The sequence below is a fragment of the Rhinopithecus roxellana genome, chromosome 1, assembly GCF_007565055.1.
Source record: "Rhinopithecus roxellana isolate Shanxi Qingling chromosome 1, ASM756505v1, whole genome shotgun sequence".
Lineage (NCBI taxonomy): Eukaryota > Metazoa > Chordata > Mammalia > Primates > Cercopithecidae > Rhinopithecus > Rhinopithecus roxellana.
In genome coordinates this window covers 56,648,234-56,675,763 of record NC_044549.1, presented here as the reverse complement: position 1 = coordinate 56,675,763, position 27,530 = coordinate 56,648,234, and the positions used below count along the sequence as shown (strand labels likewise).

Here is a 27,530-nt window from a genome sequence, read left to right as displayed (position 1 = left end):
CCAGCCTCTGTTATCTCTGTAGTCAGCTAGTGAGTGAGCTCACAAAGATTTTCTGGCTTAAAAAACAAACAAAAAAAGGCACGGGTCATTTAAAACTTCTGATATGTTGCCAAGGTGGGGTGGAGTGGGGTATTAATGCAGGAATTGCATCTAAGAGGCTGAAACCAAGGCAAGCATCTCAGAGTACTTCCAGGTCCACCAAAGCACACAATCCCCCAGTTTTTGGAGGGCAAAGTTCCCAGACCTGTTCTGGCACCAGTCAGCTGGTTTCAGAACTGGTGCTGTTATCCCCACAGCCGGGTGGGGCTGAGGAATGGGAGTAGTAGCTGCTTGATTCACACTACTCTTCATCCAGCAACCCCCGTGTTATATGTCTGATCAGGAACCAGAGTTCTGAAACGACTGATTATAATCACTGCTCTTTTCAGCTCAATGATTGCTTTGATCCAGGAACCAACTCCTAGAGTTTCCAATTCCACCATTGTGCATGCCTTCACTCCATACTCTTTTGATTACTATAGTTTTCTAGTTAAGTTTTTAAATTGGGAAGAACTTTATCTTTTCTTTAAAACAATTTAAAAAAAATGTTTTGGCTATTCAGAGCCTCTTGCAATTCCATATAAATTTGAGAATTAGTTTTCAAATTTCTGCAAAAAACAAAGGCCATTGGAATTTTGATAGGGATTGTATTGAATTTGTATAATGCTTTGGGGGTTATTGCAATCTTAATATTAAGTCTTCCAATCCATGAACACAAGATGTCCATGTACTCAGGTCATAAGTTCAATTTTTGGTAACCACCACACCTGTCTATTTCCAAAACTTTTTCATCACCCCAGACAGAAACTCTGACTATCAAGCAGTAACTCCCCTGCCCCCTCCCTCTATCCCATGCTAACTTCTATTCTGTCTCTGTGAACTTGCCTGTTCTAGACACTTCATGTAAGTGGAATCATACAATAGTTGTCTTTTTGTGTCTGGCTTATTTCACCTAGCTGCCATAAGTTCTTAACCTATACACAACACAGATCCCCACTTTATTTTTATTTTGGGGAGTCTCGCTCTGTTGCTCAGGCTGGAGTGCAGTGGAATGATCTCCGCTCACTGCAGCCTTTGCTTCCTAGGGTCAGGTGATCCTCCCACCTCAGCCTCCCAAGTAGCTGGGACTACAGGTGCACACCACCATGCCCAGCTAATTTTTGAATTTTTGGAGAGATGGGGTTTCACCATGTTGGCCAGGCTGGTCTCGAACCCCTGGGCTCAAGCAATCTACCTGCCTTGGCCTCCCAAAGTGCTGGGATTATAGGTGTGAGTCACCACGCCTGGCCCAGATCCCTACTTTACAGATAAAGAAGCTAAGCACAGGGGCCAGGTACGGTGGCTCACACCTATAATCCCACCACTTTGGGAGGCCGAGGTGGGTGGATCACCTTAGGTCAGGAGCTTGAGACCAGCCTGGCCAACATGGTGAAACCCCGTCTCTACTACAAATACAAAAATTAGCCAGGCATGGTGGTGTGTACCTGTAGTCCCAGCTACTCAGGAGGCTGAGGCAGAAGAATCACTTGAACCCGGGAAGTGGAGGCTGCAGTGAGCTGAGATTGCGCCACTGCACTCCAGCCTGGGTAACAGACTGACTCTGTCTCAAAAAAAAAAAAAAAAAAAAGAAGCAGCCGAGCACAGAGAGGCCAGGTAATTTACCTAAGATCACTCAGCTGGTAAGGACAGTGCTAGCAGCCAGCCCCTACACTCTTAACCTGATGCTTCACCTCACATCACTAAACTTCCTTGGCTCAAGTCAGCTGCAGAGGGGCCAAAACTCATAACCAAGAATGGCACCTCCTTGCCACAAAGCCCCATACTCCTCCAGATATGCTAGAGATCAGCTGGGCAACCTCCACTACAGCACTCACTCACTCCCTGTGCTCTTAATCCCCATGCTGGGTCCTGGGAAAACAGGTGAACTCCTACCTAATAGTGGGAGAGGGAAATTTAGGGGACTTCACCCAGGCTAGGGGTCAAGAAGTGAAGCACTTGAAAGAAAGTGCCCTTGGCTGGGTGTGGTGGCTCACACCTATAATTCCAGCACTTTGGGAAGCCAAGGCAGAAGGATCGCTTGAGATCAGGGGTTTGAGACCAGCCTGGGCAACACTGCAGGATCTTGTCTCTACAAAAAGTAAAAATAAAAAAATTAGCCAGGTGTGGTGGCATGTACCTGCAGTCCCAGCTACAGGTTGAGGTGGGAGGATCACCTGAGCCTGGGAGGTTGAGGCTGCAGTGAACTGTGATTGTGCCGCTGCACTCTAGCCTGGGAGACAGAGGGAGACCCTGTTGCAAAAAGAAAAAAAAGAAAGAAAGAAAGTGCCTTTGCAGCCAAAAGTCAAAAGCTAGTAATTTGGCTGGTAGCGTTTAAACATGGGGAGGAACGGAAGGTAGTGGTCGCTGGTTATTTGCTGTGAGTATCCCTGTATAGATAGATTTCCGTTTAGTCATTCACTTTCCTACTTATGGCCTTTAGGCTGTGCCCAGGTTAGAGATTGTGAGAAAAGCAGAAGTGATCTCATTTTTGCTAGAGTCTTCCTGTGCCCCATGAGAAGGCACATGCCTAGGGAAGGAACTGCTAGGTCTGAGGCTAGGTGATATTCCTGCTTTAGAAAGTCATGCCAAACAGTTTTCTAAAGTGTTGGTGCAAATTTACACTCTCAGAACCAGGAAGAAGAGATTATTATTATTTTTAATTTTATTTTACATGAAAATCTTCCATCCTCTCCATACATCCCATTCTATCCTCCATTCCCCAACCTGCTTGGCCCAGGCTATGCCTAGCAGCAAGTCAAAGGCAGGTAGAAGCTCAGGCTGAGGCTGCCTGAGATGCCTCAAGTACTCTGGTCCACAGAGGCAGTCAACAAGCGACCGTGGTCTCCAGGCCCAGAAAGAGTCAGACCACATCTGATCATGGCTATAAACAGGAGCCTGGCAACAAGAGCAGGCCCTGCTGACAGGATCGGTGGGCTGGTCATGTCAGCTCCCAGTCATGGGAGTGGGGCAGGGTGAGGGCAGGAAGAGCAGTCTCTGGGAGTCACACTCCCCCTCACCTGTTTGTCTACCCTTACTCCTCAGGCTGGTCCCGAAAGTGGGGCTCTGCCCACAAAACCCCCTGCCTAGACAGTCCTTAAATCCTACAAGTTGGAGGCATGTGTCTGGCCACTGGTCAGACTCACTGTTCTCACGACCACAGGAAGGTGTCCAGCTTGGCCTGGGAGAGAGAAGGCACTGTCTTCACCCTCACTCTCTGCTTAGCCTTGGTCTTGGGCTTAACAGGCAATGGGCGGATCATGGCTGTGTCAGTCTGGAAGAGCTGTCAAGGAAGAGGCTTGGAGAAAGGACTGTAATGCAGGGCAAGAAAGGCTCTGAGCCGGGGCTGGGCAGCCCCAGTACACAGAATGAGGCCCAGCACTGCACACCTGAGGCTGTTGGCACTGGCAGGCTGGGAGTATAGGTGAGGCATAGTATGGGCTCCACAGCTCAGCTCAGCTCAACATCACAGAAAAAGGATACAGGCTGGATGAATTTTGTCCGGCCACCGAGCCCATCGAAGCCTGTCCTTACCTAGGGTGGAAAAAAGAGATGAGTGGGCCAGGCTAATGGGCTGGGTGGCTGGCCACCCATTTCTACCCAAGAGGGTTGGCTCCTGCCACTGTGAGAAGCCATACTCACCACATCTTTGCTGCGACAGGACTCTGACCTGGGCCTCTTGGGCTGTTTCTGGCCCAGGATGGCATTCCGGACAAAAATAGGGAAGGCACCAACCAATTCCTCATCTGGCTCTCCTGCACAGCTCTGGTCACCCAGTGAAAGCTGGGACTTCTGCAGGGAAGACCCCAGGGCCAGACTTGATAAGCCAGATGTCAGCAAAGGAGGGAGGGTAGTGGTGGTAGAACAAGATCAGGATCTCTGATTCCTCACTAGGAGGCAGGAGGGATAATGAGTAGAATCCCAAGGGTGGCTCCAAAGTACCTCAGTTCTGGACCAGGAGTGACAGGGCTCTGGCAAGACAGTGCCCTCCCAAAAGTCCAGTCCTGGCAATGGTTAGACTGTGCTTCTTCTAGAAAGCTCTTACCTTCTTGGGGCCTTTGCATATCTTCTTGGGGACATCCTGAATTGGGGAGCTACAAGAATGAAACAGAAGGCAAGGGGTAGGTAAGAAAGACATGAGGGCAGGTGAACCAGCCTCAGCACACGTACCTTGGGGAGTTACCATGTGGCACTGCTGCTGCCATGCCTGCATTCTGGGCAAGGCACCTCAGTGATCCCACCCCAAGTTCTGGTCTGTAACAGCTGGACAGTCATAGCCAGTAGGGTGGCAGAGACAGGGATGACTGGGGATGACTGGACCGTGTTCCAATCCTGTGGCTTCCACTCAAGGCCAAATTCCAATGCTCCTCAAGTCCTCGGGCACCTTACCATGTCCCAGGCTCTGTATGGGGCTGGAGAGCCCAACCAACTCACCACCCACAGGAGGAAAGCCAGTCATGCCCTGATATGAGCAAAAGGCATCTTATGAGCTCAGGCCTAGTCCTGCCTTCCCAGAGAGGGGACACTACCTCCACGAGAGCCTCAGTAAGTTAGCCTTTCAGTAAAGTCGCTCACAAACTCCTCTCAGAACAGAGGGCCAGGCCATCTCCCTAGAGAGTGTGTGTAGGAAGGGCCTGGGGCAGAATAGCACATGGCCCCAGGCCCTGGCCTCCTAATCCCAGCCCCAGAGCTGGAAACTGTATTTCCATCCAATTCCTGGGGAACCCAGCAGCTGGATACCCTCTACTGGCATTTTCCCTGGTGGGTGAGAAGATGGTGATCTTTATTTATTTATTTATTTATTTAGAGGTGGAGTCTCACTCTGCCGCCCAGGCTGGAGTGCAGTGGCATGATCTCGGCTCACTGAAAGCTCCACCTCCCAGGTTCCCGCCATTCTCCTGCCTCAGCCTCCCGAGTGGCTGGGACTACAGGCGCCCGCCACTAGGCCTGGCTAAATTTTTTTGTATTTTTAGTAGAGACGGGGTTTCACTGTTTTAGCCGGGATGGTCTGAATCTCCTGACCTCGTGTGATCCACCCGCCTCAGCCTCCCAAAGTGCTGGGATTACAGGCATGAGCCACCACAACCGGCCTGAGAAGATGGTGATCTAAGACTGGCCCTGTGGCTTCTCAAGTCATAAGGACAGGCATGGGATCAGGGCCTGGTGGCTGACTCCTCTGCTCTTGCCTTAAAGGCCTGTGGTAAGGCTACATGACAACCAAGGCTCCAGAACAGATGAGCTGAGTTAGGGACTCTGAACTTCACTACCTCCTTCGCTACCTCCACAGGCCCTGAAGGTGGTGGAAATGTCTCTGAAAGGCCTGGCAGCCTGAAGACCCCAGATGTCCACCTTCAACCTTTACAGCGGAAGACGGGCAACGGGAGGAAGCCAGAGTACACAGCAGACACTGACAGGATCCCTGGGGACTGCAGCCCATGGGTCCTAGGTTTGTTTCTCATTGCTACCAGGCCTGGCCCTCTACAACAGGGATGCCCATGCCCCTGAGGTTTGGGAGGTTAGACAGCCCAGCTGGCTTGCCCTCTTGCTCACTTCCACCTCCACTGTCTAGCATCTCAATTTCTTTCTCTTTCTTATCTTTCTGTCCAAAGTCTTTGAATAAGAGGAAACCTGCCCAGCCCTTGACCAGCCTCACCTGAACAGTACCTGTATGAATGAGTATAGTCCTTGTCTCCACAGTGAACCACACTTGGCAAACCTGGTCAAGGAGACAGCCTCCCTTTTTCTGGTCCCACAGTACCCCAGAGCAGGTTCCACCTGCCCCACTGGAGTTCCAGACAGCTTCTCATGCCTGCCCCTGTGGGTCACCCCCTTGGGTGGTAAGGCCCTGGGCTCTGTGGTTTGAGATGATTCTCCCTCAGGCATGAGCCTCAGAGGCAAACATAGAAGAGGAAGTTCAGAGTCCCTGGCTCAGAACTCTGGTGGGCATACCTTCAAGGTATTGGGAGCACCCTCTCCAACTCCACTGGCCCAGACCCACACCTTCTGGCATCCCTACATTCTCTCTAACTTGCATTCCAATACCTTTGCCTTGAAGGGTGATGGTGAGGAATAATGAGACGAGAAGGGGTTTGCACAGATTGAGTGCTCAGGTAAGGGAACAAGAGGTAGCTGGAACCAAAGCCATAGCCAAGCCTAGGCAGCACTCACTGCCCCATCAGCCACTCAGAGCTAACAGCACAGGGCCTGCAGAGCTGTCTTAGCTATCCCCCCACCAGCCCATGGACAGTGCCAGGGACTACCACTCACTGTGACTTCTCTAGGCAAAGTTTTCTAGAGTAACCATGCTGGGAGCTGGAGGGCCGGGCTGGGGGAGTATCCACATCAAAGGTAGCATTGAGATCAATATCCTCACTGAAGGATGGCCGGCGGAGCTTCAGGTTCACTTCCACAGGGGCTGGGCTGAAGGCAGAGATGACCTGGTTACTTGGGGCCACAGTGGTAACCCAGAAGGACAACAGCTCCTCAAGCATCAGAGACAACTCAGCTCCAGGGACCTGGAGCCCACTCCTGACTCAAGGCCACCCTTCAAGAAAGCCCTACTCTCGGCCAGGCACAGTGGCTCACGCCTGTAATCCCAGCACTTTGGGAGGCTGAGGTGGGTGGATCACGAGGTCAGGAGATCGAGACCATCCCGGCCAACATGGTGAAACCCCATCTCTACTAAAAATACAAAAATTAGCTGGGCGTGGTGGCTCGTGTCTGTAGTCCCAGCTATTCAGAAGGCTGAGGTAGGAGAATCGCTTGAATCTGGGAGGCGGAGGTTGCAGTGAGCCGAGATTGCGCCACTGCATTCCAGCCTGGCAACAGAGCGAGACTATGTCTCCAAAAAAAAAAAAAAAGCCCTACTCTCTACAGAATAAACCACTTGACTCAGTCCTTTGCATAGTCACGGGACCAGTGAAAGTCTGGAAGACAAAGAAAGAAGCAAGCCAAAACCCAGAGAAAACCTAAATGTATAAACAAAAGCCTACTGCCCTTTGATCACATGGCCTCATGTCTCAGAATGCAATGTAAGGAGCCAGTCAGAGATGTCACCACAGATTGATGTGGAGGGAAGGTCTCCCTTCCTCTCCCTGTGATGTTGCTACTTATCCCGGCAAATGGCACAATATTAGAAACCATCAAAATGATTCCCTAGGGGACTGGCCGTCATAGCTTAAATATGACATAGGCAAAACGTAGTGTTTACAGAGAGTAAATTTAATAACATGGGGAAATGTTTGTATGCTAGATTTATTTATTTATTTTTTTGAGACAGAGCCGAAATTGCGCCACTGCACTTCCACTCCAGCACTCCAGCCTGGCGACAGAGCAAGACTCTGTATCCAAAAAAAAAAAAAAAAGCGGCCGGGCGCGGTGGCTCAAGCCTGTAATCCCAGCACTTTGGGAGGCCGAGACGGGTGGATCACGAGGTCAGGAGATCGAGACCATCCTGGCTAACACGGTGAAACCCCGTCTCTACTAAAAATACAAAAACTAGCCGGGCGAAGTGGCGGGCGCCTGTAGTCCCAGCTACTCGGGAGGCTGAGGCAGGAGAATGGCGTAAACCCGGGAGGCGGAGCTTGCAGTGAGCTGAGATCTGGCCACTGCACTCCAGTCCGGGCGACAGAGCGAGACTCCGCCTCAAAAAAAAAAAAAAAAAAAAAAAAGCATGCAACAGTAATTCCTGATTGCACCACTGCACTGATCCAGACTCTGTCTTAAAAAAATTTAATTTGGGGCCGGGCGTGGTGGCTCAAGCCTGTAATCCCAGCACTTTGGGAGGCCGAGACGGGTGGATCACGAGGTCAGAAGATCGAGACCATCCGGGCGAACATGGTGAAACCCTGTCTCTACTAAAAAATACAAAAACTAGCCAGGCGAGGTGGCAGGCGCCTGTAGTCCCAGCTACTTGGGAGGCTGAGGCAGGAGAATGGCATAAACCCAGGAGGCGGAGGTTGCAGTGAGCTGAGATCCGGCCACTGCACTCCAGCCTGGGCGACAGAGAGAGACTCCGTCTCAAAAAAAAAAAAAAAAATTTAATTTGGCCAGGCATGGTGGCTCACGCCTGTAATCCCAGCACTTTGGGAGGCCAAGGCAGGCAGATCACGAGGTCATGTGATCGAGACCATCCTGGCTAACACGGTGAAACCCCATCTCTACCAAAAATACAAAAAATTAACCGGCATGGTGGCGGGCACCTGTGGTCCCAGCTACTTGGGAGGCTAAGGCAGGAGAATGACATGAACCCAGGAGGTGGAGCTTGCAGTGAGCTGAGATCGCGCCACTGCATTACCCTGGGCGACAGAGCGAGACTCCATCTCAAAAAAAAATTTAATTTAATTTAAAAAGCACACAAAACTCCATGTATAGTGCAATTACATGATTTGGCACCCCCCCACCACTCCCAACCCCACCCCCACATGCAGAAAAAGGAGTAGAAGGAAATATTCCACATGTCAACTGTAACTACCTCTATAATTCCCTATTTTCCAAATTCTCAATGAGTGTGTTTTTACTTTTATAACGGGTGGGTGTGGGGGGGGGGGGGGAGTGAAGTTTTATTCTATTAAAAACTACAGCCCACAGGATTCTTCCAGCCCACCCAGACCTGGCAGGGCTCCCCAGCTCCTGCCATACAAGGAGAACCCTGGGGAGTGGCAAGGGTAGCTCCAAAGATGCCTTCTCTCTTTCCTTCCTCAAACTTTTCAGGGCTGCACCACAGTCCCACTCTCACTGGGGTGTACACATCAGAGGGAGGAAGGCTACCTGCATTGATCTGGGTGGCTAAGCAATCCAGGCAGCCTGGACTATTTCTTCCTTTCCCTGTCCAGGACCCTAGAAGCTCTACTTCTGTCCTTGCCTCCAAGTGAAAATGAAGGCTGCACAAACCCACCTCAAACCAACTCCAGGCTAGCTGCTTTGCTTCCTCCTCTGGGAACCACAGCAGCCAGGACCACTCATGCCAACTTTTTTGCAGTATCCATATTCTGCCACCATTTACCAATCCCAGCAAGTTGAGGCTCAGGTTAGGAAAGGTAAACTCAAGAGGCAGGCAGGATCTCGCTGGGTGCTGTGAATTTTACCCTCAAGGTGGCTCAAGGCAGGACTTCCTTTTTTTTTTTCTTTTTTTGAGACAGAGTCTCGCTCTGTCGCCCAGGCTGGAGTGCAGTGGCCGGATCTCAGCTCACTGCAAGCTCTGCCTCCCGGGTTTACACCATTCTCCTGCCTCAGCCTCCTGAGTAGCAGGGACTATGGTTACCCACCACCTTGCCCGGCTAGTTTTTTGTATTTTTTAGTAGAGACGGGGTTTCACCGTGTTAGCTAGGATGGTCTTGATCTCCTGACCTTGTGATCCGCCCGTCTCGGCCTCCCAAAGTGCTGGGATTACAGGCTTGAGCCACCGCGCCCGGCCAATGCAGGACTTTCTACTCCCAGCCATCCCCTAAGGCGTTGCCTAGTGGTGCCCAAGCTCAAGACAAGCCAGGTTTATTCACTTGCACCTCCTGGTCATCCACAACACTAAACTCAAGACTCAGGAGGTTCTCACGGTGCCTCCCTCACTCCCCATATCCACATCTGGATCATAAGGACACATTTCTTCTTCTCTTAGACTTTTTTTTGTTGTTGTTGTTGAGACGGAGTCTCGCTCTGTCGCCCAGGCTGGAGTGCAGTGGCCGGATCTCAGCTCACTGCAAGCTCCGCCTCCCGGGTTCTCGCCATTCTCCTGCCTCAGCCTCCCGAGTAGCTGGGACTACAGGCGCCCGCCACCTCGCCCGGCTAGTTTTTTGTATTTTTAGTAGAGACGGGGTTTCACCGTGTTAGCCAGGATGGTCTCAATCTCCTGACCTCGTGATCCGCCCGTCTCGGCCTCCCAAAGTGCTGGGATTACAGGCTTGAGCCACCGCACCCGGCCTTTTTTTTTTTTTTTTTTGAGATGGAATCTTGCTCTGTTGCCCAGGCTGGAGTCCAGTGGTGCGATCTCGGCTCACAGCAAGCTCTGCTTTCCGGGTTCACACCATTCTCCTGCCTCAGCCTCCTGAGTAGCTGGGACTACAGGCACCCACCACCATGCCCAGCTAACTTTCTGTATTTTTAGTAGAGACGGGGTTTTACCATGTTAGCCAGGATGGTCTCGATCTCCTGACCTTGTGATCTGCCCACCTCGGCCTCCCAAACTGCTGGGATTACAGGTGTGAGCCACTGGGCCCGGCCTTCTCTTAGACTGTTTCTATATTCTTCTTCCTTTTTTTTTTTTTTTTTTTTGAGACAGAGTCTCGCTCTGTCACCCAGGCTGGAGTGCAGTGGCCGGATCTCGGCTCACTGCAAGCTCTGCCTCCTGGGTTTATGCCATTCTCCTGCCTCAGCCTCCCGAGTAGCTGGGACTACAGGCGCCCGCCACCATGCCCGGCTAGTTTTTTGTATTTTTTTTTTTTTAGTAGAGACGGGGTTTCACCGTGTTAGCCAGGATGGTCTCGATCTCCTGACTTCGTGATCCGCCCATCTCAGCCTCCCAAAGTGCTGGGATTACAGGCTTGAGCCACCGCGCCCGGCCTATTCTTCTTCCTTTATGAGCTTGAAACCTGTTTCCCTTTCTGCCAGGGGTCCACTTTCTTTCCTTCCCACCTTCTGTTTGTCCTATAAGGAGGAAGAACCTAGGGCTTAGTAGTCCTTCCCTCACTGGTTGAGGCTGGCTTGAGGCCCTCCTGAGTGACACTATCACCCTTGGGACACCCACCCATGGTCAACTTACAGGGCTTCATGCCAGAGGCCTCAGTGGGTCAGGCAAGACACTCAAAGCTCCCCTTTCCAGAACATAGCTAAGGCCTTGAGCAGCTCATTGCCTGTGTGGCATGGGATTAGTCAATGTCTCCTCCATGAACTCATGGCTCCTGGCGGCCTTACCCTACCCTAAGGAAAGATCTCCCTGGCTCTCTCCAGCCTAGAGTTCAGGGGCCCTTGGGGCCCATGAGAGAGATCTTCCTAACACTGAGTTTGTAGTTGGGGTGGTGGCTACCTGCTGATGCCTCACTAAAATGACAGGTATGAAGGGTAATCCTACTGCAACAAGTAGAAAGGGCAACCACCATCAGCCCCCAGATATTTCCAAAAAATTCTGGGAGAGAAAGCATGGCCAGGGGACAAGAGACTGACATAGCTGCCAGAACCCACAAGGAGGGGTCCATGAAGGCAAGGGAAGGCCTTGCAAAAGCATTAAACAGGCCTGAAAACTGGAACACTGATGAAATTGTAAGCTTGGCTCCACCCTACCCTAATCTGCATTGGTAGAACACTAGGCAGTCAGGCTGCTGCCCTGGGCCAATAAATAGAAGAGCTTTTCTCAAAGACACTAAACAAACCATGTACAATGACCTAGGGCAGTCAATATTACTGGACCCAACAGTAAAGCCTTCTGCATCCTGGGTTCAGGTAAGACTCAACATGATGTGAATTGTCTGCACATCTCCCCCAAACCCTACCCACATAGGTTGGCCTCCAAAGTAGCCAAGGACTACCAGGTATGGGAGAGGAGCCCAGGAGAAAGTCTACGGTGCACAAATACTGACTCTGAGACAAAGAGAAATATGAGACCATAAAACAAGAACATCCCTCATCTCTACTAAAAATACAAAAAATTAGCCAGGCATGGTGGTGGGCACCTGTAGTCCCAGCTACTCAGGAGGCTGAGGCAGGAGAATGGCATAAACTCAGGAGGCGGAGCTTGCAGTGAGCCGAGATTGCGCCACTGCACTCCAGCCTGGGCGACAGAGCGAGACTCCGTCTCAAAAAAAAAAAAAAAACAGGTCGGGCGCGGTAGCTCAAGCCTGTAATCCCAGCACTTTGGGAGGCCAAGACGGGCGGATCACGAGGTCAGGAGATCGAGACCATCCTGGCTAACACGGTGAAACCCCATCTCTACTAAAAATACAAAAAATCAGCCAGGTGTTGTGGCGGGTGCCCGTAGTCCCAGCTACTCGGGAGGCTGAGGCAGGAGAATGGCGAGAACCCGGGAGGCGGAGCTTGCAGTGAGCTGAGATCTGGCCACTGCACTCCAGCCTGGGCGACAGAGCGAGACTCCGTCTCAACAAAAAAAAAAAACAAAAAAACAAAAAAACAAGAACATCGTGCTTTGTAAAACAGACATACCCAAAGAGCAAGAAAGAATGCTTGCAAATTTAAAACATGAATACTGCCAGGCACAGTAGCTCACGCCTGTAATACCAACAATTTGGGAGGCTGAGGTGGGAGGATGGCTTGAGGCCAGGAGTTCAATATTGACCTGGGCAACATATTGAGACTCTGTCTCTACAAAATATAAAATTAAATAAATTAACTGGGCATTGTGGCACATGCCTGTAATCTCAGCTACTTGAAGGCTGAGGTGGGAGGATCCCTGGAACCCAGGGGGCGGAGGCTGCAGTGAGCCAAGATCATGCCACTGCACTCCAGCCTGGGCAACAGAGTAACACTCTATCTCAAAAAAAAAAAAAAAAAAAATTACATTAAATATGATTAATGATTCAGCCTTAAAAAGGAAGAAAATTCTAATACATGCTACATGGATAAACCTTGAAGACATTATGCTAAGTGAAATAAGTCAGTAATAAAAGGACAAATATTATATAAGTTCACTTATATGAGGCTCCTAAAGTAGTCAAATTGATAGAGACGGAAAGTAAAATGGTAAGTGAAGGAGCTGAGGAGAAAGGGGAAAGGGGAGTTACTGTTTAATGGGTATAGAATTTCACCTTGGGGAGATGAAAACATTCTGGAGTGGGATGGTGGTGATGGTTGCACAGCAAGTAATTGTACTTGACGCCACAGAAATGTACTTAAAAATGGTTACGATGGTGAATTTTGTTTATATTTTACCACAATAAAAAACATTGCTGCAGTAAAAAGTTATAAAAATTAAGAAGTTTCTTAAAAAACTTAAGAAACTTCTTGGGCCGGGCGCGGTGGCTCAAGCCTGTAATCCCAGCACTTTGGGAGGCCAAGATGGGCGGATCACAAGGTTAGGAGATCGACACCATCCTGGCTAACCGGGTGAAATCCCGTCTCTACTAAAAAATACAAAAAACTAGCCAGGCGAGGTGGCGGGCGCCTGTAGTCCCAGCTACTCGGGAGGCTGAGGCAGGAGAATGGCGTGAACCCAGGAGGCGGAGCTTGCAGTGAGCTGAGATCCGGCCACTGCACTCCAGCCTGGGTGACAGAGCGAGACTCTGTCTCAAAAACAAAAAACAAAAAAAAAAAACAAAAAAAAAAAAAGAAAGAAATTTCTTAATTTTTTTTGTTTTTGTTTTTGTGACAGAGTCTCACTCTGTCATCCAGGCTGGAGTACAGTGGCACGATCCCAGCTCACTGCAACCTCCCACCTCCTGGGTTCAAGCCATTCTCATGTGTCAGCCTCCCAAGTAGCTGGGATTATAGGCGTGCACCACCACACCTGGCTAATTTTTGTGTTTTCAGTACAACCACCATATCCAGTCAGAAATTTCTTAATTTTCCTAATTTTATTTATTTTATTTATTTTTATTTTTTTGAGACAGAGTCTCGCTCTGTCGCCCAGGCTGGAGTGCAGTGGCCGGATCTCAGCTCACTGCAAGCTCTGCCTCCTGGGTTCACGCCATTCTCCTGCCTCAGCCTCCCGAGTAGCTGGGACTACAGGTGCCCGCCATCTCGCCTGGCTAGATTTTTGTATTTTTTAGTAGAGACGGGGTTTCACCGTGTTAGCCAGGATGGTCTCGATCTCCTGACCTCGTGATCCGCCTGTCTCGGCCTCCCAAAGTGCTGGGATTACAGGCTTGAGCCACCACGCCCAGCCAATTTTCCTAATTTTAAATCAAGAAATGGTGGTGGCTGGGCATGGTGGCTCACACCTGTAATCTCAGCACTTTGGGAGGCCAAGGTGGGAAGATCACTTGAGGTCAGGAGTTAAAGACCAGCCTGGCCAACATGGTGAAACTCCGTCTCTACTAAAAATACAAAAAACTAGCTGGGCATGGTGGAGCGTGCCTATAATCCCAGCTACTTGGGAGGTTGAGGTAGGAGAATCGCTTCAACCCAGGAAGTGGAGGTTGCAGTGAGCCAAGATGGCACCACTGTACTCCAGCCTGGGCGACAGAGCAAGACACCGTTTCAAAAAGAAAAGAAAGAAAAAAAAGGAAACGAAAGGAAAGGAAGGGGAGGGGAGGGGAGGGGAAGAAAAAAAAGGCGGCTCACACCTGTAATCCCAGCACTTTGGGAAGCCCAGGCAGGAGGATCGCTTGCGGTCAGGAGTTCAAGACCAGCCTGGGCAATAAGTGAGACCCTGTGTCTACAAAAAATTAGTTGGGTGTGGTGGTGCATGCCTGTAGTCAATCCCAGCTACTCAGGAGATTGAGGCAGGAGGATCACTTAAGCCCAGGAGGTGGAGCTGCTATGAGAAAATTTACTGAAGTTTACCAGCTTCTTCATCAACCTCTTCCCTGGATGCTGAAAATGTTCTACTAGACCAGATTTCCAAAGTGGTTGCTTCAGATAGTTTCAGCCAGCTCAACTGTTGCCACAGAGAGATGGATTCCTGGAGCTTTCTACTCTTCCACCTTCCTTGACATGACTTTTTTTTTTTGAGACAGGTCTCACTCTGTTGCCCAGGCTAGAGTGCAGTGGCGTGATCATCGCTCACTGCAGCCTTGACCTCCCAGGCTCAAGTGATCCTCTCACGTCAGCCTCCTGAGTAGATGGCCCAAGAAAACTTAAGACTTCTTCCAGACCTCTGTAGTAACACATTAGTAGTCACAGGAGAAAGGTAGAGGCAGAGTCTTTGAGGTCACTTGTAGTTGTGAGGGTCTTGCCATCAGACCACAAAGAAGACAGGGCAATGCTATTGCTGAGGATTCAACAACCATTTTTGAGAGCTTGAGGCTCTGAGTTTAGCAGGCGCTGTGCCTAGGCTGGGAATGGTGGCTCATGCTTGTAATCCCAGCACTTTAGTCCCAGCTATCCAGGAGGCTGAGGCAGGAGGATCACATCACCTGAGGCCAGGAGGTCAAGGCTGCAGTGGGCTGTGATCACACCACTGCACTCCAGCCTGGGCACCTAGAATGAGACCCTATCTCAAAACAAACAAACAAACAAAAACAAGAATAGACTGTGCTGGTGCTGCCTAATGTCTAGTTAAAAGAAGAGCTTTTGCTAAAAACAAACAGATCTGCCACCGTAATTTTTTTTTTCTTTTTCTTGGGACAGAGTCTTTCTGTCACCCAGGCTGGAGTGCAGTGGTACGATCACAGCTCACTGCAACCTCCACCTCCCAGGTTCAAGCGATTGTCCTGCCTCAGCCTCTCGAGTAACTGGGATTACAGGTGCCCACCACCACACCCAGCTAATTTTTGTATTTTTAGTAGAGACGGGGTTTCACCATATTGGTCAGGCTGGTCTCGAACTCCTGACCTCAGGTAATCCACCTGCCTCAGCCTCCCAAAGTGCTGGGGTTACAGGCGTGAGCCACCGTGTCTGGTCTCTCAAGAGAGACAGGGTCTTACTCTGTCTCCCAAGATGGAGGGCAGCGGCACAATCATAGCTCGACTCTTGGGCTCAAGTGATTCTCCTGCCTTGGCCTCCTGAACTACAAGTGTGTGCCACCATGTTTGACTAAGTTTTAACTTTTTTGATACAGGGTCTCACTATGTTGCCCAGGCTGGTCTTGAACTCCTGGACTCAAGCAGTCCTCCCACCTTGGCCTCCCAAAGCGCTGAGATTACAGGTATGAGTCAATGCACCCAGCCAACCACTTCGATAGTTATGCCCAGAAAAATACTGGAGACAAAAATGAATGAAGTCATCCTCATGTGGCTTGATGACAAGCCCAGCCCACCTTACGAAGGTTTGTCAGTTTAGTGTCCTGCTGGCCTGAAAGCCAAGGGAGACTATTGTCCTCCCTGTACCAAATGGGCTACAGGCCCTGGCATGAAGCTTACTCAGAATGAGGTGGGCCTGTCCCCAACTGAGAGCTACAGATCAGATTCTATAATGTAGTACATAGCTAGTGGGCTGTGGGCTTAGCCATCGAAACTCCCAGCTCATCTATCCCACTGGAATATAAGCTCCAAGAGAACAGAGAAGGCCTGCCATGCAGTGGGCACTCATCAAGGACCTGCTGTAGGAGTCCAGGCCTTCCAGCACACTGAAGAGGTAAAGAAAGTAAACAAAAGCAACTAGGCATGGTGGCTCACACCTGTAATCCCAGCACTTTGGGAGGCCGAGGCAAGTGGATCACGAGGTCAGGAGATCGAGACCATCCTGGCCAACATGGTGAAACCCTGTCTCTACTAAAATACAAAATATTAGCCGGGCATGATGGTGTGCACCTGTAATACCAGCTACTTGGGAGAGTGAGGCAGGGGAATCGCTTCAATCCAGGAGGCAGAGATTGCAGTAAGCCAAGATCGTGCCACTGCACTCCAACCTGGCAACAGAGTGAGACTCCATTTAAAAAAAAAAAAAAAAAAGACTGGGGCCACTGACAGGAGTTGTGTGCTTTCTGTCTGGGTCCTTGCTGGGGACTTTCGGCAGGCAGGAAGTAGCCTTGAGGATGCTCTCAGCTAGTCTGTTTCTGCGAAACTCTCAGGAGAAGAAACGGATGCCCATGCTTGCCGGGACACCAATCCTTCTGCCTCTTGGCTCCCTCTGCTGGCAGCTTTAAAGCATGCACTCCTGGCACTATGGGAATTATGTTAGAGTGGTTTCATGTTTGTTTCAAAATCTAGGGTGGATAGATACATGTGGGGAGCTACTCCATAAACAGGATGCCCCAAGACAGTCAGTGCTCCTGCCCTATTCTCAGACCACTTCTAGGTCCTCTGGCCTCTCTGTGTCAGAGCCTAATTTGCTTCAAAGCTGCTTGCCAGCTAAATCTTGGCTGGCTTCCAGGGCAGGCTGTCTGCAGACATCAGGTCCACAAAGGTCACCCACCCCACCAAAGCCAGAAGGAGTAAAGACTGTTACCAGAAAGCTCTCCCACCTTGTGACCCCTGTACCACCCAAGGCTCAACAAACCTCTCTAAAACCAGGCGGTCGACAGTCTCATTGGCCACTGGTGGCAGGTTCAAAGTTTCCTGCAGCATCGTTAGCTTCTTTTTCAGACTCTTGGGGAGGGAAAGAAAAGTGTGTGAGAGAAAGGCTGAGGCATCAAGTCCAGAGATAATGCAGAGGACATGAGTAGCATGCATGAAAGGCCGGCCCACTGGGAACAGAGCAAGGCCTGATACTCCATTATTAGGCTCAGGAGGCCAAGCCCCAGGTAGAGTCCCTCCTCTGATGAGGGACCTCAGGGATGTAAGTACAGGACAGACTATGAGGGAAGACTCATGGTGCTATCTGCCCTCTGTTGAGGAGGCCCAGGTTCCAGTTCGGACCAGGGCCAAGGGGCACACCCTGACCCAGGAAGATGCAGGGGCCCAGAACCGCCACTGACTGGTGCAAGGGTCCTGGGCAGAGATAGCCCAGCCCTGCTTTGGGAGGGCACACAAACCACCCCTCATTCCTGTCAAGCCAGGGATATTCCTCACCATGATTTCCTTGTCAGCACTCTGTAAGTCCTTCTGGGCTGACTTCAGTTCTAACTTGGCCTGATCCAATTCAGAGTAGACTGTCTGCAACTATAAGAAAGTGTAGGGAGTGAAGGACAAACCAAGTGGTAGCCTTGTTCCCTGCCCCTCCTGCTGTTCCCCAGTGAGTAATCAAGGTAGCCTAGAGTCCAGAAGAGACTAGGGGTATGAGAAGAGATCCCAGCTCTCTGAGGCTAGGCCTCAGTCTGGCAATGCACATCCGGAGCTGCCCAGAAGCAAAGGCTGCTTCCTACATCCTGCAGCCTGTGGATGCACCATGCCAGAAGTAAAAGCAGCTGTGCTGACCGAATCAGGTTCCAGGGGCCCTCCTACTCCAGACATGGTGCAAAAATAGGCCTCTGATGCTGTCACATTTGGGGCCTGTGCTCTCCAGCCAGCTGAGAGGTACCCAGGAGCCGGGAAGAGCAGAGGGGAGCATAAGCGTCCACATGTTGGGGTGTACCTCTGTGATCTGTCTACCCCTAGTGGACAAGCCACATATTCAGACCAATGCCCAGTAAGGACTGGTAACAAATCTCTATAAGTCATCCAGCTGCCCCAGAGAGTCAGCTGTGCCATCAGGTCCCATAGCCTTGCTCAGGAGACCAGAGTGAGCATGACAAAAGGAGAGCCGCCTCTCCTTCAACTCATGTTCACTGCTAAGTTACCTTGCTTCTGGAGGAAAACAAATCCTTCCTCAGCTTCTCAGCCAGCTCCCCTGAGGCCTTCCGTGCCTCTTTCAGATTCTCGTACTCTCTGCAATGTGGCCATGGAAAGGGATGCCAGAAAAGAACACCTGCAGGTCAGACTGAGCCACAGCACTAATCTAACACAAAGCACTGCCCAACCCCTCAACTCATTCTCATTCCTACTTTGACACCTGAGCTCAATAAGTACCAGGTGGCACTGTGGAGGGTCCTGCAGAGAACGCAAGGAAGTGACTCTTTCTTCCTGCCTGTCCTGCAGGCACTGGTGACTTGAGAGGGCATGCAGAAAGCCCCAGTCTCACTAGGGGGCCCCCTAAACCACCTGGTCTTAAAGGAGGCATCTTGGACCCTCTATGCCTCTCAGCTAAGTGACCCTCCACCCTTCCTGCCAACCTTACACCCACCAGAGTAAGAATACGAGTTTGATCCAAGCCAGGCAGGATCATAGTGCTAGAGGGGAACAGGCTCTAGATATCAATCACAATGGGGCTTATAGCTCAGAGAGCTAGGTCAACTCCCTTAGAAACAGCACTTAAGATTCACACTCAGGCCGGGCGCGGTGTCTCATGCCTGTAATCCCAGCACTTTGGGAGGCCGAGGTGGGCGGATCACAAGGTCAGGAGATCGAGACCACGGTGAAACCCCGTCTCTACTAAAAATACAAAAAATTAGCCGGGCGCGGTGGCGGGCGCCTGTAGTCCCAGCTACTCAGGAGGCTGAGGCAGGAGAACGGTGTGAACTCGGGAGGTGGAGCTTGCAGTGAGCCGAGATCATGCCACTGCACTCCAGCCTGGGCGACAGAGCGAGACTCCGTCTCATTAAAAAAAAAAAAAAAAAAAAAAGGCCGGGCACGGTGGCTCAAGCCTGTAATCCCAGCACTTTGGGAGGCCGAGATGGGTGGATCACGAGGTCAGCAGATCGAGACCATCCTGGCTAACACGGTGAAACCCCGTCTCTATTAAAAAATACAAAAAAACTGGCCGGGCGAGGTGGCGGGCGCCTGTAGTCCCAGCTACTCGGGAGGCTGAGGCAGGAGAATGGCGTAAACCCGGGAGGCAGAGCTTGCAGTGAGCTGAGATCCGGCCACTGCACTCCAGCCCGGGTGACAGAGCGAGACTCCGTCTCAAAAAAAAAAAAAAAAAAAAAAAAAAAAAGATTCACACTCAATCCTCTCAACAATCCTATGAGGCAGGTCTACTACTATCTCCATTCAGGAAGTTGAAGGTCAAAGAAGCCAAGAAACTGGCACCAGGCCACATAGGTGCGGAGAGGTGGAATCAGGGTTCAAAGGCAGCATGGCTCCAGAGTTTGCCCCTTAGCTCCATCTGCTTTACAAGAGATGGGAAGCAATGACATGGCAGGAGCCCCATGGCCTATCTCCCGTGTTTGCTGAGAGGGGCCAGAGTACGCACTTCTTGAGAGACACACAGTACACAGCCAGCTGTTCCACCGCTGACTGTCCCACACCCATGTCTCGGATCATCTCCTCCACCTCTGGGCGCTGGCTCTGGAGTAGAAGCTCAATCCTGAAAAACACACCCAGCCCACGGCATTTGCAATCTGGAGGCTGATGGGTAGGTACCCAGTGCAGCTCTGCCTTCCTTTGCTGCCGTTGCTAAGGTAACAGGCTAGGCTGCTAGGATGTTTAGCAGGTGGGTGTGCCCAAGCAAAGGCCCCACGGCAGAGATAAGCACAGCTCCAAGGATGCTGCTGAGAAAGAAGAGGTGCTGAAAGAGGGTCTCAAGGTCAGGGATCTCCCGGAGAGAGGTTCCTGAAGGGAAAAACCCACCAGGTCATCTGGCCACAGGCAACAGAGACAGGGAGGAATGTGGCAAGGGCTCCCATTCCTTGGAATGGTGGAAGAGTTCATAGAGGCTAAGATCTGTGCCCACACCCAGCTGACCTGAGCCCTCCATGGCCTATGGAGATTTGAGCCTCGGACATGACCCAATCCCACTCCCTGCTGCAGTCCTAAGAACTTGCAGGGCCTGGGGGCAAAGGCACAGTGCAGGACCCAGCTCCAAACTCACTGCTCCATGGTCTTCATCTTGCTCCTGAGTCGGCGGGCCTCCTCTTGCGCTTGTTTGGTCTCATCCTGCTGCTGCTCCAAGTACTTCATCTGCTTCTGAAAAGCAAATACACCCATACCTGATGCTTGGAGGCCCTCAGGAGCCACTGCTAAAGTCACTAGGAAAACTGCTCCAGAACTCTCTGCAGCTTATGTTTTGAAAATGCTGATAACCATGTACTCCCAAACCCCAGGAGGTAAAGCTCCTGGGTCCCATTCTCACTTGTGCTTCTGCTAAAAGGCTCTAAGCCAGCTGCTTCTTCACCTCCCTGCCTGCTTCCTCCTGAAAGGTTTCTTACAGTAGGCACAGCCCACTGCCAGCATTTACAGGCCCACTGTGGGCTGCCAAGGTTCAGTGGTCTGGGCCTCATGGTACATGTTGTACAGGTGGCTGAAGAACTCCAGAGCACAAACCCAGGCCTCACCATCCACCACCCAGACCCATGGACAGTTGCCAAGAATGAAGAATTGAGCCAGGGGAAGCTGGCCAGGCTGCCTTCAGCCTAAGACCACTTGTCTCTGACCTGAGAATACCATTAGAGACTCCTGCTCTGCAGCCAGGTGCCAGTTTGCTCCCTCCCACCAGCCAGACCACATGATCCAACCCAGCCCCCAAGCAGGAACAGAGACAATGAATATCCTGGGGCCTTGTCTGTTCACAAGGATGGCTCCCTTTCCCTTTCAAATGGCATCCAGCAAGGACTGCTCCTGCCTACAAGGCCAGAATATCAATCGTGGGTTCAGATCAATCACCTCTCATGCCCCTTGGAGAGCAAGAGGCTCACCAACCCAGGCTGATGCAAAATTCATCTGGGTCTAAGACTGTTCACTCTGCAGGCTTTGATCTGGCTGGTCAGCTCAGCACAGCTGACTTCAAAGGCCCTTGCTCCTCCCTAGGATGCTGTTTGATCTGGCTCAGGAGAGCAGCCCAGCCAAGGACTGGAGTGTTAATGGAAGGTTCTTCAGGCTGGCCTCATCAGTAGAGTATGAACCACTTTTGGAAACATGGCCCAGCCTCACTGAGCTCTTAGTTGAGCATCACTTCTGTGAGGTACTGGGAAGGCCTTGCCTCTTCAAGCTACCTAGCACAAAACCCCAAGTATAGCCATCATGGCCCTTTTCTTATGGGATGGATGGGTACAGTATGGGAGGGCAAGGGGAAGAAGTGATTTGCCTCTATTTTACAACTCCCCAAACCAAGGTACTGACTGAAGCAGAACCAGAAGATAAACCCAGAATGGGGAGTCCAGTTCTGGGGCAAACCTCCCCACCAATTCTGTACCCATAAAACCTGAGGACCTACTTTCAATGTAGAGCACAGCATCTCGGCCTTGCCCAAGGCCTGCTGCAGAGATACCACAGTAGCATTGCGTTCTTCCAGCATGTCCCGCAGATTGTCGATGATGACCTGGCTGTCTCGTTTCTCCTTCTCTGGAGCAGGGGTAGAGGGTAGGGGAAAGGGAAAGGCCTGTCCATCCATCAGCATAAGAACTTGGGCCCTTGGCTTCAGTGCCTGATCCCTTAGGCAGGTGAGAAACAAGACTCAGGCCAGAAAGCTGGGTGGCCCGTTTCCTTTTCTGGGATGTGCCAAACCACAGAAGCTGAGCCAGAGCCTTCATTCAGGTAAAAGCCCACTTTCTACTGCTTGAACTACTTAGGAAAAAAAAATTTTTTTTTTTTCGAGACAGAGTGTCGCTCTGTTGCCTGGGCTGGAGTGCAGTGGCCAGATCTCAGCTCACTGCAAGCTCCGCCTCCCAGGTTTATGCCATTCTCCTGCCTCAGCGTCCCCAGTAGCTGGGACTACAGGCGCCCGCCACCTTGCCCGGCTAGTTTTTTTTGTATGTTTTTAGTAGAGACGGGGTTTCACCGTGTTAGCCAGGATGGTCTCGATCTCTTGACCTCGTGATCCGCCCGTCTCGGCCTCCCAAAGTGCTGGGATTACAGGCTTGAGCCACAGCGCCTGGCCTTTTTTTTTTTTTTTTTGAGACAGGAGTCTCGCTCTGTCACCGAGACTGGAGTGCAGTGGCCCAAACTCAGCTCACTGCAAGCTCCGCCTCCCGGTTCACACCATTCTCTTGCCTCAGCCTCCCGAGTAGCTGGGACTACAGGCGCCCACCACCATGCCCAGCCAATTTTTTGTATTTTTAGTAGAGACGGGGTTTCACTGTGTTAGACAGGATGGTCTCAATCTCCTGACCTCGTGATCCGCCCGCCTCGGCCTCCCAAAGTGCTGGGATTATAGGCGTGAGCCACCGCGCCCGGACAGGAAAATATTTTACTGCCCACTCCCCACCCCTCATGGGTCCAGTTAGTTCATCATCCCAGGACTCAAGCAGGTTCCAGTCAAACTCAGCTGCTGAGCCCTCTCCCAAAGATATTCTGTCCCATCAGGTAGCCCCCTCCCATCTTGGTTCCTGGGCAAGAAGCTGCCCTCAGAGACAAGAGGCTCACCTGGTCCAGGTGAACAGCTTCAGTCACCTCCCTTCTCTCTCTTTTTCTGCCAGCCACAAGAGCTAGCAGGACTCTTGGACATACAAAGCAGGGAAAGGCCCTGGCTCTCCCAAACGGTTTGAAACCTTCCTCCTAGGGCCCCCTTCCTGCAGCATCCAAGTCAGGGGCTTCCCAGTACCCCCTGTCTCTTGCTAACTCACCTTTCTGGGAAAGCTGGGCTCTGATATTGTCCAGTTCATTCTGAAAGGCAATACCCACAATAAGCAGCAGGAAAGCATCATAGCCGACCTCCACGTGGTCTCCCATAAGGTTGTGGGGAGCCCCAGGATTGAACAATGAGGCCTTCTAGGGCATGAATCCTGCAGTGCCTCAAGGCCAAGCTAAGCTAACAATGGAAAGATAAGCACTGCTTTAGCTCTATGTGCCCTTTTGAAAAGTAGGTAAGATGGAGGAATAATCTCAGGGGCAAGGCCCCAGGACAGGTAAAGAGGTAGAATAGTGGAAGGGAAGTAAAGTTGGGCCCCTGTGATCAGTCTCCATAGCAGAAGCTTCTATCGTTTCCTTGGCCTCATTGCTCTGTGTTGGTCTCATTCCCTCTGGGTATCAGCTGCCTCACTAGGGACACACAATAGGAATGGCCAAGGACCCTGGGCCACTACTCCTCCTCTCCTACCCTGGGTCTTCCTGATTCATAGTCTACTTTCCTCCAAGCTCTGAAATGGCTCTGTGTACCACAGACCTTCCAGACTTAGGACCAAATAGAGGTAGGTGCCAGAATAGCTTTTGTATTCCTGGATGAAACCTCCCATGTGTCTAGTCTCTAACTAGACTGTTGTGAGGATCAAGTGAGCCTCTCAAAGCCCTTGCAAATGTTCCACAGCCATGCCACAGAATCACTGAGAAGCTGTGGCAGAATTGAACCCAGTTCCTATTCAGGATGCCAGAGAACTCAACATCCTCATGAGCAAGAGAGGTGCCTGCTCCATAACAAAGAAAGCCAAGGACTTTTACAAAACTGAAATGCTTGACCAAGGGTCCATGGTGGTAGATGGAATCCAGGCAAACCTTACTCTAGATCACTCGTCTAAGGTCAACAGAAGACTCAGAATTTCACATGTGACCAACAGTATGGCCCAGGCCCAGTGGGTAAATAAGACTGTGCTGTCAAACTCTCCACCCAGGACTCTGGGGGCAGGAGCTTCTGGTGGCTGGGCTGGTTAGTATAGGCTGAACAGCTGGGAGTGGAAGTGGTGGGTAAGGAAGAGCACACAGGGGCTGCCTGAGAACATATACTAAGCCATGGCTGCTGCACCACTACCCATAGTCCTCTGGCTTCTTCCACACTCCAGCAGGGGCTTCCAAGCCCTTGCTCCAAACTACCCAAGATGTTGCTACTTATCTCACAAACCTGGCTTTGAAAGCTGGAAATAAATGAAACTGCCTTTGTTGCTTTCATCACAGGGAAGACACTACTTAAAACTGGGAGTAGTTACCATGACGATGAACATGCTTGCTCTAAGCACAAAAGCTCCATGTACCTGAAGCAGTGAGGTTCCAAGGACATCATGACACCCTGGAGCCAAAGCCAAATGAACTCTGATCTGACAGATACCCAGTAAATTAACCCTCAGAGTCCAGGGATCATTTGTGAATCCCAGTCCAACTTCCTCAAGAGTTCTCTGCCAATGCAGCCTGCTTACACACACAAAAAAAGCTAAAATTTAGGTTAGGAGGAGAAGCAGTAGACTTACAGGAGGGAAACTACCCACTTTCCCCTCCATTCCCACCTGAGCTGCAAATCTTGATTCCAAGAGCTCTGGTCTGGGGAAGGCCCAGGCATCTGACTTTATACCAAGCTCCCTAGGTAATTTTTTTTCTTTTAACTTTTTTTATTTAATAGAGATGGGGTCCCATGTTGCCCAGACTGGTCTTGAACTCATGGGCTCAAGTGATCTGCCCACCTTGGCCTCCCAAAGTGTTGGGATTACAGGCATGAGCCATCACGCCCAGCCTCCGCAGGCACTTTTGAGGCACAGGCAGGCTAGGGAACACTGAGTCCAAAAATCTTCTGTGACTGGGGAGTAAAAGAGTCTTCTAATCTGTCACTAACTATCCAACCAGCAAAGGGGGCTATACAGGATGGCTGTAGGTTCTTTAAAAGATGAGGAAACACGACCGCAGGAGAGAATTAAGGTTGGAATTGACCTGAAATCACAAGGGGAGGGTTTACAGTCAAGCAGCTCCCCTCTTCCCTCACAGTATATTTCTTTGATGACTGTGTCTCATCACTTGTCCACTGCTTTTTGTGTCCCCACCTTGAAAACTGTACCAAGTCTCACCTCTATAACTTCATCTCCATGCTCCAGGAACCCTCCACTTACGTGGAAATAGAAAGTGAACTCCCAGGCCAGGCACAGTGGCTCATGCCTATAATCTCAGCACTTTGGGAGGCCAAGGTGGGAGGATTGCTCGAGCCCAAGAGTTCAAGACCAGCCTAGGTAACATAGCAAGGCCCTATCTCTACAAAAAAATTTTTTAAAAATTAGGGCTGGACACGGTGGCTCACGCCTGTAATCTCAGCACTTTGGGAGGCTGAGGCGGGTGGATCACTTGAGGTCAGGAGTTCGAGACCAGCCTGGTCAACAAGGTGAAACCCCGTCTATACTAAAAACACAAAACTAGCCGGGTATGGTGGCACGCGCCTGTAGTCCCAGCAACTCAGGAGGCTGAAGCAGGAGAATTGCTTTAACCCAGGAGGCAGAGGTTGCAGTGAGCCAAGATCACGCCACTACACTCCAGCCTGGGTGACAGAGTGAGACTTCATCTCAAATAAATAAATACATAAAATAAAAAAATTAACCAAACATGGTGGTGCACCCCTATAGTCCTAACTACTAGGCAGGCTGAGGTGGGGATATCCCTTGAACTCAGGAGTCTGAGGTTATAGTGAGCTATGATTGCACCACTGCACTACAGTGTGGGCAACAGAGTGTAAGACTCTGTCTCTTAGAAAAAAAAAAAAGAAAGAAAGTGAACTCCCAGAGGGCTTGGAGTTCAGTAGAATCAGATAAATTCTGGGTACCTTTAAGAATTCTGCATCCAAGACATTCTCCTCCTCCTGGGCAAGATCAAAGAAGAGCTTATTGATAATGGTTCTTTTGCCAACCTGGATGGGAGAACAAGATAAGAGTATGATTGTGTAGCTGGGCATGCGCAAGGAGGAGAGTGTTGTACATGGGTCTGACCACCTGCCTGACATGCATGTCAGGCCTGTTCTCAGACCTAACTTTTCAAAGTACATCCTTTAGAGTCAAAAGACCTCTTTACCCCTGCAGGTACCCCAAGCTGGGGCTGCTGGTTTGGTGGTCACCGAAGTCATATTACTATACACCTACATGGTTAAGTGCTCAAAAGATACCTGAACTCTAGGTGCTGAGTCACTGAGGAAAAGACAGTGAAGGAGGCCAGCCAAATCTATCCAAGTCAAAACTGGCCCAGGCAACAAGTCCATCTGCCAGCTACCTGTGGGTGTAAGCAGGCCCCCCAACCAACTCAAGGACACAAGTGCGGCTCAACTGGCCTTAAACCAGGAGGGTCCAAAAAGGTCAGATATATTGCAGTTTCAGAGCTCTTTTTACATTCCTGCTGTCTGCTAAGATCCCTTCAGTTGATGTAGTCCCACCCCAGTACTCTCACCTGGATTCGGCACTGTGGGCAGGTCCGACTTGGTGCTGTCTCGAACCACTGAATTAGGCTGGAATGAAAAGCAGAACAATAGATTGATGAGCCCTGGTTTGTCTGGGGACATAAGCCAGGCAAACATTCTCACCACGAAAGGGTTTGTTCTGCTCCTTCTTGACCCAATGCCTACCCAAATAAGAGGGCAGCAGCACAGACAGTTATAGCACCTCCCTCAAGGCCTGACAGGTACTCAGGACTCCAACCAGCTGGCCCTTTTTTTTTTTGGCCCTTTTGGCTTGGCCAAAAGCAGTCCTTCAGGCAACCTTCTGGGCTTTGACTGGGGTTGGGAGAGATATAGTCAAACCTCAGGGGCCCTCAGGGGTGGGGACTCTGATAACACTCCCATTTTAAGCTGGAATCCCAAAGACTATACTTTCAAGGTGAGGATCAACCAGAAATAAAAGTAAGTAAGGGTACAAAAATAAAGTTAGATATAATGAATACAATCTAGTATTTGATAGCACAACAGAGTGACCACAGTCAATAATAATCTACTGTACATTTTACAGTAACTAAAAGAATATAATAGGAATATTTGTAACACAAAACAATGATAAATGCTTGAGGTGATGGCTACTCCATTTACCCTGAAGTGATTATTACACACTGTATCCCTGCATCAAAATATCTCATAAATCCCAGAAATATGTATACCTACTACGTACTCATAACTTTTTTTTTTTTTTGAGATGGAGTCTTGCTCTGTCACCCAGGCTAGAGTGCAGTGGCGCGATCTTGGCTCACTGCAACCTCCACCTCCTTGGTTCAAGCAATTCTCCTACCTCAGCCTCCCAAGTAGCTGGGATTACAGGCATGCACCACCACACCCAGCTAAATTTTGTTTTTAGTAGAGACAGGGTTTCACCATGTTGGCCAGGCTGGTCTTGAACTCCTGAC

General features: G+C 50.5%; 1 protein-coding gene across 1 annotated transcript in view; it reads right to left on the bottom strand.

The window, feature by feature from the left end:
• Positions 1-2,731: 2,731 nt before the first annotated feature.
• TRAIP (TRAF interacting protein) overlaps positions 2,732-27,530 on the bottom strand; it is a 30,768-nt gene continuing 5,969 nt past the window's right edge. The window contains exons 2-15 of the mRNA XM_010369552.2: positions 26,589-26,646; positions 25,975-26,058; positions 23,093-23,132; positions 21,745-21,872; positions 20,404-20,498; positions 19,786-19,899; positions 18,335-18,422; positions 17,628-17,717; positions 17,116-17,204; positions 6,343-6,495; positions 4,121-4,169; positions 3,718-3,867; positions 3,559-3,609; positions 2,732-3,349 (exon numbers count right to left, since the gene is read on the bottom strand). Of these exons, the coding sequence (XP_010367854.1) occupies positions 3,227-3,349; positions 3,559-3,609; positions 3,718-3,867; positions 4,121-4,169; positions 6,343-6,495; positions 17,116-17,204; positions 17,628-17,717; positions 18,335-18,422; positions 19,786-19,899; positions 20,404-20,498; positions 21,745-21,872; positions 23,093-23,132; positions 25,975-26,058; positions 26,589-26,646 (1,312 nt within the window). The 3' untranslated portion in view covers positions 2,732-3,226. The remainder of the gene's footprint in view (positions 3,350-3,558; positions 3,610-3,717; positions 3,868-4,120; positions 4,170-6,342; positions 6,496-17,115; positions 17,205-17,627; positions 17,718-18,334; positions 18,423-19,785; positions 19,900-20,403; positions 20,499-21,744; positions 21,873-23,092; positions 23,133-25,974; positions 26,059-26,588; positions 26,647-27,530) is intronic.